Source organism: Parambassis ranga, chromosome 24 (assembly GCF_900634625.1).
Source record: "Parambassis ranga chromosome 24, fParRan2.1, whole genome shotgun sequence".
NCBI classification, from domain to species: Eukaryota; Metazoa; Chordata; class Actinopteri; family Ambassidae; genus Parambassis; species Parambassis ranga.
Window position 1 is genome coordinate 10,266,679 of NC_041043.1, and position 14,034 is coordinate 10,280,712.

General features: G+C 40.7%; 1 protein-coding gene across 1 annotated transcript; it reads right to left on the minus strand.

Moving 5' to 3' along the window:
- Positions 1-1,305: 1,305 nt before the first annotated feature.
- Positions 1,306-10,266, minus strand: LOC114428596 (transforming growth factor beta-3 proprotein-like). The gene is made up of 7 exons (XM_028397161.1): positions 9,510-10,266; positions 5,513-5,676; positions 3,964-4,093; positions 3,649-3,756; positions 3,346-3,511; positions 3,101-3,254; positions 1,306-2,782 (listed from the first exon to the last, which is right to left on the minus strand). Exons 1-7 carry the CDS (start codon positions 9,853-9,855, stop codon positions 2,624-2,626), a joined length of 1,227 nt encoding a protein of 408 aa, XP_028252962.1. The 5' UTR covers positions 9,856-10,266; the 3' UTR covers positions 1,306-2,623.
- Positions 10,267-14,034: the final 3,768 nt, after the last annotated feature.

A 14,034-nucleotide genomic window follows, 5' to 3' on the forward strand; every position in this document is an offset into this window, starting at 1 on the left:
CTTCAGGTTGTCTTTATGACGTAAAGGCACACTTAACAACTTGTGATTTTATTTCCTAAACCTACCAAAGTTGTTTTAATGAATCACATACATTAGTTGTTGTTGTTGTTGTTGTTATTGATGTATATACTGATGTATAGTATGCCTTTGTGTGTATTTCTTCTGAATGAGGTCATCCAAGTTCACACACATACACTTAATTCCACAACCCATCATTTACTGCATGTGCATTTTCTGTATTGTTTTCTGAATTCATTACAAAAAAAAAAGATGGGAACACAACCTCCCCATACTAATATTTTAAAACGTTTACCTAACAGGCTCCTGCTGGCCTTTGCTGAAGGTTAAAAGTCAATCATGCATGGTGCACCGCTTGCTCTGTACCGGTAATGTGTGTTTGTTAGTACAGGGCTGTCTGCAAAGCCATTAAAGCCTGGACCTCTGTTTTTAGACCTCATCATGCCCTCTGGTCTTTGTGTTTCCATCATGGTCCATCTCTGATTGGCTGTGACAGGGAACAATAATGGGCACACAGAGAAAGGGAATTCTCTCTGACTACTTGTCAGTCCATATTAGCTCAACCCAACGTCCCCCCAAAATCTGTGTGCCTGATTTCAATCCATCAGCAAAGATGACATTATAACCTGTCTATTAGGAGTCCTTAGGTAATGGATTTATAAGGTGAAACTTCTTTATTTATATATACAATAAAGGGAATTTGTTTGCAAATGTTCTGCAGCTCTTATAGTCTAAAGTTTTAAATGAATTTAAGAGCCACACAAAAAAGCTAGAAGGCGCTACCAAATGTGAAATATGTTACTCGGGTTTTTGTGTGATTTATAATCACTATTTTATGAAAAATAAGAAAATAAAGAGATGTCTGCACATTAATATGCTCCGAAGAGTAATTGCTTTGTGCCTGGGAAAGCAGTTAAGCAACAATCCCTGAGAAAGAGTACTTGAATTTATTACTCTGATAGGAAAAAAAAGCGCCTGTGCATGTGCCTGCAGGAAACAGGTGGGGCTGGTGAGATTCAAGTAAGAAAAATTATGTTTGTGTGGAACCAAAACATTATGAGAAAATGGCACTTTAAATGGTGTTTCAATATGGCAGACGAGAATAATTATTTGGAGTTAAATGCTTTCACAGATCTGTTACATCTGATGCTGGAGGGATTCCTGCGGCTTAAAAAGGGCTCATACAGTTTTGCATGTTGTCTTTTTAATAACAATCAAGTCAATCAAACAACATTACTTAATATCATCTAAATGTCATCTAAAGACTGGATGACTCCAGCTGGGCAAATGTCAAACAGTACAGGGATTCAGAATGGTTCTCTTCACTCAAGAGAAAATGAGGTCTAACTGTACATCCAGCCACTGTCATGTTATGATTTTTTTTCTCTCCTCCCCTCCCTCTTCCATTTTTGTTCCATTAGGGCTTCACACTGTAAAAAGAGCACCAAAACAAACAGAAACAGAGCGCAGGGAATGAAAGGCCGCAGTGTTTTGGGAACACCAGAGTCCTGACTGCACACGTCAGCTGGCTAGAGTGAAGGCTGACAGGTGAGCTGATAGGAGAAGTAGAATATAAGAAAACTTTTTAGGGGTGTGTCACAAAAGACTTTACATACAACAACTAACATTGCTCAATACAAAATGGTTTTCATCACATATAATGGAGATACAGGTCAAATTTTCTTCCCAGTTAGTGAAACAATCACTATATGACAAGTTGCATAACAGACTAAATCTGCTATTAATGTAAAAGAACTCTCATAATAAAAAAAAAAACCTGTTGCATAACACTTGTTCTTTTCCAGTTTATTCTTGAACCTGTTACGGATGAAAACTTCCGGTGAATGGCAGCGTGCTCATGGCTAGTTTCCATCACAGTTCTTCCCTTCCACACAGGTTCTTCTTCTTCTTCTTCCATCCATTCTAATAGATGCACACAAAAAAGGGCCATTGCTGCTGGTTGCCCAAAAAAAAAAGAAAAGAAAAGCTTGGCTCAACTTCTTTGCTCATTGACTTTCCATTGCAAATCCAACAGGCATTCTGTCTCAGCTCTCCTTTTCCTCCTGACCACAGCTATGGCTTTGGATACAGCAGCAAGTCTGTCCTTTCTCCTTTTGTGTTTGAAGATAATGCCCACCGTTTGAAGCAAAGGGAACTCAAAGCAAGTTTCGAGGAAGAATCCGGCCTGAAAGGACTCTCTGGCCATCTCTGAATGTTGACAGGATTATACCAAAAGCTAGAAATGAGAAAGCTACAGCACTTCTGAAGATGTAGAAACAGTGGAATGTTTGTTTAAACCTGAAAGCAGCTACAGCTTCCTGTAATCTGGCTTTAGGATAAAAAGTGGTATTTTAAGATTACACCTTTATTAGGTTGTTTGGTTTAAGATTAAAAATGAGACTAATTGTCATCCAGATTGAGTGGGAGGGAAAAGTACAAAATAATCTCAAGGTTTGAAGAAAATCTGCATCCATAAAATACAGTGTGACCTCCAGGAATGGTGTTCAGATCTAAGCCGTGAGGTCACAGGGTCAGTCTAAGTATTTGTCACAGCTAAGAGTCCATAAGTCATCGCATTAAAAAAAAAAATCCTGTCACACCATTTTCAGCTACACTTGCAAGACTTGACAATCATGTTGGAGAGCTGCTCCACTTTGGGGGTCCGTCCAGAGTAGTAGAGTATTGTGAGGGGTTCCAGGTCTTGGGGGACACAGCAGGGTGAGGCGGACGCCTCTGGATTCAGAGTGTTGTACAGGCTCAGCAGCTGTTGAGAAGCAAGGAGAGGATCAAACTTTCAAACAGTTTTCAGTATCCAGTCAATAGCCTGTGACAGAGGGACGCCTGGACAGGCTTCCTTTGGCATCATATATTAACACAGCATTGCCTTAAGTGCCTTAAGTCTTTTACCAGATTACACTGCAGGTAAACGCAAGCCAGAGAGAATTCAGAGCAGTTCCCTCATTTGGTTCTTTGGCTCTGATGCCAGAATAAGTGCCAAATTTTGATCCTCTACAGACCTCTAAAACTTCATGTGGCATGTTTTTGCTCTGCTATAAAATCACAGTGGACGGCTCCCTCTTACCGAGCTGTGCGTTGTGTCTGAGCTCCTCAGGTAAGGGCAGGGCCCGGAGCAGTAGTTAGCATCATAACCACTGGGCTCATGGATCCACTTCCAGTCCAAATCACGGCGGAAATCGATGTGGAGCCTGCGAACACAGCAGCTCTCCTCTGTGTTTCTGCAGTGAGGATGCACAGTAGGATATGACTTTAGGCTACCCTAAACAGCACAATTAAACATCAATTCATGTTGATTGATGTATCTCTTACGAGAAGCAGTAGTTGGTGTCCAACCCTCTTCTGCGTCGGCGTGTGGACTGAGTTTCAAGGCGGTGAGGCGGGATCATCATGAGGATGAGGTGAGGCAGATTCTGTTCCTTTTTCCTCCGCAGGTTATCCAGATCCAAGCGACTGTGCTCATGTTCTCCATCGACACCTGAATTATAAATATGACACAGTGTAACACATCTTTCATTTACAATTCCTTGTCATCTGAGCATACTATACAAATAATCTGGGATTATATACCAGATTATTATTAAAGAAAACAAACTATGACAACCAGAAGCCCACCTTTAAACTTCACCTCCAGCACCTCCTTTTCATTGTCAATGATGTCTCCATTTGGGTTGAAGGTGTGGCAGGGACAGTGCACACTGATTTCCAAACCCAGATTAGATCCTAATGGCGAACAATTATGAAAAAGAGGATTGTCAGGATTCTTGTGTCAACTTGTGTAACAGTAACACTGAGTCACATTTCAGGATTCAAACATGGGATGATCATTAAGGTTAATGATAGCGTGTGGAAACGAGCTGTCATTAGTCCTAATGATGGCTTGTGGAAACAAGTCCCGATTGTTATGAAAGGAGTTGACCTCAGTCTCACCTCTGTTCGTCAGCCATTGCCGCACTGTTTCAGTCACATCGAAGGAGACCCATTCTTCAGTACCTTTGGTCAGCACATTCTTGGCTCCGATGTAGCGTTGTTTCCTAATGTGTTCATTTGGCCTCACAATCTATAAAGCAAGAGGTTGCAATGAAGGGCTTCCTCTAAACGCTGGAAAAGCTTCAACAAAAGGTACAATAGATGGACTAAGAAGTCTTTTTTTTAATCCAGCAGGTTCATGTTACTGTAATATACGGCATTTATTTTATTACTTACACAAAAAAAACACAGGCAGTATAATTGTGATATTAGACAGAATAAGGTGTCTTTGCCTGAACTGGAGCTCTGTGTGTTTTTGAGGTGAATGTTAATTCTACGTTCATGTTTTTTACACTTTAAAAATGTCTGACTACCATTGCTACTGTGACACATTAAGCTCCGCCCACATTAAAACCAAGCAGAGAACTGTTTGGCTACAGTAACAGTCTCTAAATCTAAATGTTGCTTTTTTTTTTTTTTTTACATTATTATTTTTGGCCTTAAGGGGGCAGCAGAGCACCACAGGAAGCTGACAACATGTTGGAAAACAACTTAAAAACACACAACATGGACTGTGACGTACACAAACAACAGATATGGAGCAAACTCTGACTTCCAGCTGCACACACACGTCGCAGCTGCCAATGAAGATGTAAGTCCAACACTTTCCTCTGCTTTCAGCTGTGTTTTCCTCCACTGAGGGAGTCAGGCTCCCACTCCTTAGCTTACCAGCAAGCTAGTTAGTTAGTTAGCTTACCTTCACCTGCTATCTTTGCTAACCTTGTCAGTGCTTGTTTGCTGAGAACAATTGCCTGCACCTGGTGGGTGCTAAAATGGTTAAAAACCACACAGTAAACCGATGCTGCAAGGCCAAAACAATAAGATTAAAAAGGTTCTGTTGTAACTAACTACTACTACTATAACTTATAAGGCAACTTTTATCTCTCATAAACAGCTCTCATACATGTTTCCTGTGTGCTTTGGTGGAATTAGAGCAGCTGCCCTGTTTGTGTTACTCATGTGAATGTCCTAAATGTTGGTGTTCATTCAATCACATTCAGCTTAATATTATTAAGGTTCTCTGGCTTCTATGTTTTATTGTGTTGATGTCAGTTCATTTTTGCCCTCTTGCTGACAACAGGCTGTGTGTCTGTCCTGATATCTCAGGAACATCTTTTAAACAAATGTTTTAAACATCAGCTGATTTAAATCTTGTAGTAAAAGGTTGTGGCATCCACAATTTAAAGGAAACACACTTTAAATATGAGTGTGGACAGACTCTACTCTGTGTTTTATTTACTGGTAGTTCAGTTGGGCTGTTAGTGTTCTCATATCATCCTTGACTTCTTTTGGTCACAAATAGCAGTAAATGTCCTACAGTAATGTTGGAATAGACTAGCCAGGCTTTTTAAGACATCTTTTGAGGGACCAGCTTTGCTTGTGGCATCCTGGACTTTGAGCTTTGCTTTGAATCTGGGTAGAAGGACAAAGAAACGGTACCCTTACACACCTGGTAGAGCTCAATCCGCTGTTCATTCCTCTTGGAACTCGAGTTAGGAATCCTCAGAGCTCGAAACTCAGCTCTGAAGAGGTTGGTCGCGTTCCTTTCCATGGTGGAAACGTTGAAGCGGAAAACCTTAGAGGTGATGCCTTTTAGACAGTAGAGCACATCGTCTGGAACAAGAGGATAAAATAAAGCGGTTTGTGAGAGTTTTGCTGGAGTTGGCACAAAAAGGTTTCAGATGTAGACTTTGTTTTGAAAAGTTAGCGAGCCAGCATAGACAATAACCCTGAAAAGCAGCTCAGAGGCCGGTAATTAAGTTATGGCAGGAGCTTTTTGCTTCACTTGAATGAAGTCTGAGCGCTGCTTGAGCAGACAGTGATGGAATTTGTGGCTGAGATAGCAAAACTTTAGTGGCTTGCCATAACATTGTGCAAAAAATTAGTATGTCCATCCAACTGTCATGTTTTTACATCAGTGCCAATCACAGCTGGAGCTGTGACTGCTGCACAATAAGGAAGGAAAAAGCCAGATGTGAGTGTGTGAGTCAGTTGAAGGAGGAACAGTACTCTGCAAATGGATATGAATGGATCTGAGCTGATTTGTGACTCTAATTTGGCATTTGTGCAGTTTGTTCACTTTTTTTTCAGACATGAGACATGAGACATGTGAAGGTAAATGTTTTGTGTTAGCACCCTTTCACACCTCCAATCTGATCTTGTCTTTTGTTCTTGTCTCACTGAATGGCTGGCACTACGGTACTTTTATCACCCCACACTGAAGGATTAGTGTTGTTGCCTGCCTTATCAAAATTCCTCTGTGTTTCTCTGACACGTTTTGTCTATATTTGGTGGAAATGAAAGTGCTGTAATTGAAAAAGCAATATTGAGCTTAGTATGACTTCACCTCTGTGGTATCTGAATCAAAAACCCTGCTATCCTCAGTACCAGCCCCCCCACCCCTGACAACTTTTTGGACCTGGACCCTTTCTGACCATGATGACTTCTCCACGGCCCCAACCTCAGTCACTGACATACACCAGATTCTGTATGCGTACCATGCTATAAAAGGAAATCTTTCCGATGTTTGCTGTCCAGCCACTAAATGCAGTCGCTTGCTGGCCTTCCAGCAGCTCTCTGCTTTATTTGCACCTGTCGCAGACCTGCTTCGGTTCACAGAGCCGTCTCAGATGCTCCAAAGGTCAACAGTTTACCTCCAAAGCCCATCAAAGAGTGAATGTTTATTTGCTCACGATGACTGAGGTACAGAGAGAGATGTCACTAAGAGTCAAAAATGGATCCCACAGAGGTAGACCTCTGGTCCTGGTCAACACCCTCAGGTGGCTGTGGCTTCAGTAGTCACGCAAATGTGTGCATATGAAACTTATGACTGAACACTATGATAGACAGCCAGATAAAATCTGCATCCCTGCACCTTCATGATAAGGAGAGTTACTCTAAATGTCTGGTTGCACTCTGCCAGGATGACGGGATGAATTTATTATGAATTATTAGTATCCAAAAAATGTAATCAAGGTGGTTTTAATCAAAATGGATCTAAAGGGGATGTCTGGTAATGTGGTTAGAAAATAAAAGTCTGCTGATGGAGGAAGTGTCAAAGCTAATGATGTATTAAAGGAGGAGGAGGATATGAGCCCTCACTTAGTCGTGCTACTAACCTCTCCAGGTGTCCATTTGCATTTTGTGGTCCAGAAGACATTTTTACCACAGACCACCATTACAAAAAAAGAGACATCTGTAAAACTGGTGACAAGACTCTTCCCATAAATGGAGGTTTTATATTCATAAAACTTCCCCTGTGAGTAGAAAAAGATTTATTTTTTTAATGCCTCACACCCATGACACATGTCAGTGATGTTTTTTGGGTGGTCTGTCCATCCTATTCTCATGGATGTGAATGTGGATGTGGATTTGGTTGGACTTGGTTGGTTGGAGTTTGATTTAGTAGTTAAAGGCCAAAAGAGCCTGGTGTTCATGTTTTTAAAAAAACACACAAACAGGAGACCACCCTTTTCTCTCCCTAGTTAAAAAAGAAATTCTGGATGTGCTGATTTTAAGCTTGATTGCAACAACAATCATGTGACAATGCTTTGCCCAATCATCTGTACATTTTCTTCAGTTTCTCACTGAAAAATAATCCATTGCAATTCTTCAAGTCCCTTTCTACCAATCTGGTATATTGAGCTTCCTCTTAACAAGGTGAATTACAGCCTAAATCTTTCCTAACCATAACCATGGCATCCTTTTTTAACCTGTGTAAGAGGTTTCTGAAATGATGTCCTGTGGATAGGGGGCATTGTTGTGTTGATCTGAGGGCGTGTTTTTCTGTTTGGTCTTAAAGGGGACTATACTTCTGAAGAAAAATAGCTGCTTTGGATAAGGTGCCATTCTGTGAGAGGAATAGTACACAAAGTGCATCATTTGCAGAGGACAGTGTGATTGATAAAATTTGCTTTGAGTTTTGTTTGGAAAATCTGGATCTATTTATTTCCTAGATGGATGGAGTTCTGCTGGTGATTTAGCTCTCTTTTAGTAATTTAGCTGCATTGGCAATGCAAAAAATGTTACGCTAGTTTGTTGACAGTTTAAGTACCTTAGTGACTGAGTGAGGGCACAGCCATGCTTCCCTTCTTTTTCAGATTCCTCTAAAAGAAACACTGGCCCCAAAAACACACACATGTAAATCTGCATCACATGTTTGTAACTTGAATGCAGTAATGAACCCCACCATCTCAAGTTACCTACTGTTGCCTGGCGATTATTGTCAAAACCATTTTGCAAGATTCGAAACAGAACATTACTGAGGGGAAAATAACCCTTTTGAGAAACACCTGTTGATTTCAAAGGGACTGTGATGCAATGGTCTTGGCTTTGCTCTAGACCATGAAGCCCTCACCAGCTTTCAGACACGCACTTTCTCAGTAGAACTCCACATGCTTCTTGAATCCACTTCAAGTATTGACACATGTCCCTCTGCGGGTTTTCCACATTTCCACAGATTTCACGTACAAAATAAAGCTCATTATAATCGGAGCAGTAAAACGTTACCTGCCAGCTATAAAATATTGGCAGAGTGAAGCCATTCAGGTTTAAGGCTCAGTTTCACACTCAATTTAGCAAAGTTAAACCTGAGCACAGCAGTACGTGATCTCATTCTCATGCCGGTGTGCATTAATAACTGGCAAACACGGGCAATGGGGCCATCTCAACAGGGAAATGTGTATGTAATGACTTTAATGGACGCCTCCATGAAAGAGAGGAATCCCTCTAACCAGTCGAATAGGGAGGTCCTTCTATCATCTGACTTTTCCTGCCCAGCTTTTCCTACTGCTTCTCCTGAAGGCATCCCCATCCGCCTGGGCAGATGTGCCTCTCATTTGGACCTGACTGGAAAGGAAATGGAAACATCTGGCAAGAGGGACATGATCCATAGATGAATAAAAAAGACAAAGAGGAAGAAGAGCCGAGTCAGGAGGAGAGTGACTTTTCCTGGAACACAGGTTCAGACTTAAAACAGGTTGGCGAGCACAACAGAAATAAAGCACATCTTCCAAGTGCACTGAAAGTTCACCTTTCATACAGAGCCTCAGACACGTTTGGCATTTTTACAAATGGAATACTGTCCATTTCAGTTGTAGACATTTAACCTATAAAATGATCAACATGCGTGTTTTGACACTCAATTAATTGAATCTGTATTGATGATGTCATCACATAAGCCAACAAAACACTCTGGAAACGCGTGTCTGGTTGAACATTTATAATAAATAAACATTTAAGGATCAAATGAGCAGGTGCACAGAATTCATAAACACTGATGATGATCAGCGTCACATAACTAAGCTGTTGTTGTGAGAGAGGCGCGCCTGGCTGGCACACGCTTCCATCGTTTGATGCGTAATTACGCATACGGACACCTTGGATCGCATTCAAAAGACTAATAGAAACTTAGCTGGGAAACTTAGGGGAAAGAATGTGTTACTCACTGGTGTCTGACGGCCCGTAGACCATGTTGAATTTGTATATCTCTTTGGCATAGTACTCTGTCTCTGTGTTGTCCTGACCGCAACTCTGCTGCCGGTCCCTCCCCAGCTCCTTCAGTAGCTCCTTGGTGCTGTTATACAACGCTTGGATCTCAAATGGGATTTTATTCGGTCCGCGGGATTGCGGAGGACTTGTCAGTCGGAGTTTGCTCAAGATCTGACCTCTTATCGCCTCGACCCTCTTCCTTTTCACATGGTCAATATCCACGGTGGCACACGTTGACAGGCATGAGCTCAAAGTTGCGCAGTTGAGGAGGAGGACAAACAGTAACGCTTTACCCAAATGCATCTTTCTCTCTGCATTTGGTGCAGTCGGAGTGTGCGGATGATTCACAGCGAGGACTGTCACAGGTCCGTGTCAGCTAGCCTTCAAAGATAAGACTGATAAACCCTGCTCTGGGTGTTAAAGGATGAAAAACTCGTGTCCCCTTTCTTATCAGCAGAAATCCAAGTTTGTGTTCGCTCATTAGACATTAATTAATTCAAAGTCCAGATCAGATACTCTCCCGCAAATATCAAATCTATCCGGAACAAGTATCTCAGCAGAAATAAACTTTTCTTTGGCATACTTGTACTCAATCCAGCAGATTTAAGTCGTCCCACGGCTTGGCATATTTCTCCTCTTTTCTGTCTCATTAAAAATCTACAACCTCTTTATTGTCTCTAAGCAGGAAGACCACAGGTTGTCACGTTGACGAGATAAATGCGCCTTTGAGCGCTCTGTACGACCTCACAGGAGTTTTATAGCACTCGTTTCTGACGTTTGATGGAGGAGGGACCGCGTGTAGCGCCCAGATCACAACATCGATGCAGCAAAACCATCAACTCTTGACATGACCAACATGTTGGAATATCTGGCCCTCTCAGTGGTACATATGTGAACATTCATATGAGGTCCCGGCTTTTAAACTTTTTAAATATCTATTTTAATTTGTGGTGAGTCTGGTTTTTAGTGTTACAGGGCTCTCAGCTGTGTCCCCTGTCTACTTTGCTGTAGATGTTTAAAAGCCCAGGGTTGTGCACCCTCTAGCGGCAAGTAGTGGCACCTGCAGTTTGTTTAATCAAAGCATCTGAGCTGAATAAATCTCATTAAATTAGGATATTGTAAACTTAAAGCTGTGCGGAACATGGAAGCTTACCGTTTCCTTTTGTGTCTTTAACTGGCCTGAGATTATCATCTGATAGAATCTCAAACAACTGCAATAAATACCAGAGTTCAACAAGTTCACACACAAAACTGATAATTCACAGGTGGCTCTTTTGTCTGCTCTCCTTATGTCTGAGCCTTCTTACAAAGAGGCACACAATACAGGACTAATCCTGTTTGTCGGAGGCTCTCCTCATGTTACAACAACCCTTTCAGATTCTGTATGCTGGCAACATGATTACATTACTGTTCAAAAAGATCCGTTTCCTCACTGTCCGTGCACACATTTTCCCATGCCCTCTGCAAACCGCCATCCACACAGAATTCTTTTAATATTTTTTTTCCATGTCTAGGATGTCCAATAGGGTATTTTTTGCAGGCCCTTTAAGTTATTTTATCTTTTTGTTTTGTTTTTTCTTTTCTCCACAGCCTGTTTTATCTCTATTCATAGAGCATATCCACATTTCTCAGAACTATTTTAGGTCAAAGCTCACTCAACCACTGGAGGCCCCCTTTACCCAAACATGGGGTCTGGCATTTCAATCATGTTTCTTTTGCCCACCAGTTTGCATAGCAAGGATGATTTTGTAAAATGTCCAAACATGGTAAATATTTCAGCCATAAATCAGGTGCATAGCTATATCTAATGCAAACATTATTATATTTGCATATTTTTCCTGTATGGATCTCAAACTCTCAACTACTGTAAATTTTTCTTTCTTTTCTAGTCAGATATCATCTGAATTTGCAATAATTTCCTACAGTACTGTAACACTTGGTTGTTTTGATACAATTTCAGGCAATTGAAGCTCTTCAGTATCTGCTGACTTTGAAACTTTGGTCGAAGAAATATTTTTTTTTTTGTCTTTTGGTTTTTGGTTATTGTTTGAAAATAACTTTCTAGTAACGTCACTCTGAGCTCTGGCTTCATTCATAACTTGGTTTATGTGTGTGTGTGTGTCTGAGCCTTCCAAACCCAAAATGGAGTCCAAGATAGATCAGGGAATTAGATGTAGATGTCTTCATTCAGTCATTGTCCTCGGAGGCTTTCCCACAATCCTCCATGTATTCTTTCTTGATTAAGATTAAGGCCTGATTTTAACCACTGACATTTCTCTAATTCTCAAATTTGTTCTCTAAACTAAATATTTGTACTCTCATTTCCCTCTTGTACTCACAGAGAAGGAGCAAAGTCCACAAACTCTAAAAATAATCAAACATCAAAATCAGATATTTTTTTACAGTGTAACTCATCCTCTTTTGTAGTTTATTGTTATCATTTAGTGACTTGTTAAAAACTCTTCTAAGATAAGATAGCTTCTTTTTGATGTTTCATCCCGTCTCATCCTTTGGCAGCTGTATTGGCAGTTCTCCATTAAGCCAGCAGGTGATGCTGTACAACAAACAATATCTGAGTGGAGTTAGTCAACATTTTAAAAAAACTCCAGGCCTATGTTATATAAAAGTGGCCACTCACACCTTCAATAAATAAACACTGTGATCCTATAGAACCACACAGGTTTGTATCTGAACTGTCACATTGTCATCATCATCAACACCACCTCAGTGTTTTTGTTTGTTTTTATCAGTAAAAAATAAACAACAGAAATATAAATCATCAACTATCAGCTGATCTTCTGGGCTGTGTGTGTATTTCAGGTTCTCATCAAGCTCGTGTGGAGAGATCCTGTCCTGGTTTTTGGGGTCTGCATCGGAAGGCCGTGCCTCATCACCGTGGGGTTCTACTACCAGGTGATGATGAGGGCCAAATGTCACCATAAAGTTCTGCACGATCCGACACACTCAAACATGCTGTAGTATTCCAGCCTCCTGGGGATTCCTAGACATAATCCCAGACATCAGCCTCAAAGTTCACTTTTACTCCATGCATCCTCCGGTGATTACCTCACTGCTGGGTCAGGTTTTTGTGAGTCATTCTCCGGCAATCTCTCTGTCTCGCACAACACACGGAAAAGGAATGCAGCTTCAGACCGGAGGATGAAAACAAAAACACATGGTGGTAGCCACACAGAGAAAAAAAATGTCCCTCTGTCCCTGTAAAGTAGGTGAGATTGCGGCTGACTTCTCCTCAGAGAAGTTAACGTGACTGTGGTGCTTTTAACAGTGTAGTAGTTGGTGTTTGAAACATTAACCGGTTTTTAGATTTTATTATGCTTCTGTTGAGCAGACAGACGGATGTGACCACACACACACACACACACACACACACACAGTCTCTGTAAGACTGGCTAGACAGAGTCAGACAAACCCCAAATACTAAGCAGCCTCCTGCCAGATTTCCCTACTACAGCGCACTGACAAACCAGCACAGTAAAGTCTGATTCGTCTGGGGGTTACAAGTATGACTCATACATGGGGAGTCAGTTGGGTAGGAATGCTAACAGGAGACCCCTAAAAACCCCACACCAACGGAGACAATGATGGCCGTACAACTCAAATGAATCATGTGATTTGACCACCATCTGTGTTAGTCATCAGTTTTCTTAATACAAGTACATAGGAAAGGAACGCCACGCCGGCTAGACGATGACTTCAAGTGAGATCACCGAAAGTTTGTCTGTCATTGTTGTGTCTGATGTTTTATTTCTTTATCTCATTGTTATAGTGACAATATGAGAATAATCTAATCTAGGTAAATTATAGGTTACTGACAGCTAGAAATAGTTATAGAAAAGATGGAAATAATTATACAGAACTCATCCCAAAGATTTAAGAAATCTTACATTTTCCCTCAAAAATCAGAATTCAATCTTAAAATGAAAATGCAAATTTAAAGTTACTGCAGATTTACAAGAAAAAAATAGATCCTAATCCTTAATCTTCTTTATGCTTCAGTCATCTTTTTTTAATCCTGTTCCTATGGAAGGCAAATACTCATATATTGTAGAAATTACCTACAAAATAATACAAAATATATTTAATTTATTATGCCTCTTTCAAAGGAAAATGGTTAATGTGTTGATTTTTGTTATTAACTATTGTTTGTCCACTAGGGGGCAGAACACCTTCAACCCATCTGTGAGTGATCTGCAGCCCTGACATGGCCAACATGAAAGGAAAGAAGGTCCTCACTTACAGAGAAGCAGAGCAACATCCTCATCATCATCATCTGACTACTTCGTGTAGATGTAAGTCTATTATTTACTTATTTGTTTTATATATATTCTTTATTAAATCTTAAGTGAAAAAAACTCAATGTTAGCATTTTGATGAGCTGATAGTTCAGTTATAGTTTGTCTGATGCTGTGCAAGTGGACAAAAACAAGGATCTAAACCAGGCTGAAGGACTCATAGAAGCTG

Excerpts from the sequence above, each read along its gene's own strand:
- LOC114428596 (XM_028397161.1), bottom strand. The coding sequence starts at position 9,855 with ATGCATTTGGGTAAAGCGTTACTGTTTGTCCTCCTCCTCAACTGCGCA. Across the intron at positions 5,677-9,509 it reads CTACGGGCCGTCAGACACCA|ACGATGTGCTCTACTGTCTA; the intron begins GTGAGTAACACA and ends CTCTTGTTCCAG. Across the intron at positions 2,783-3,100 it reads CAGACACAACGCACAGCTCG|CTGCTGAGCCTGTACAACAC; the intron begins GTAAGAGGGAGC and ends GCTTCTCAACAG.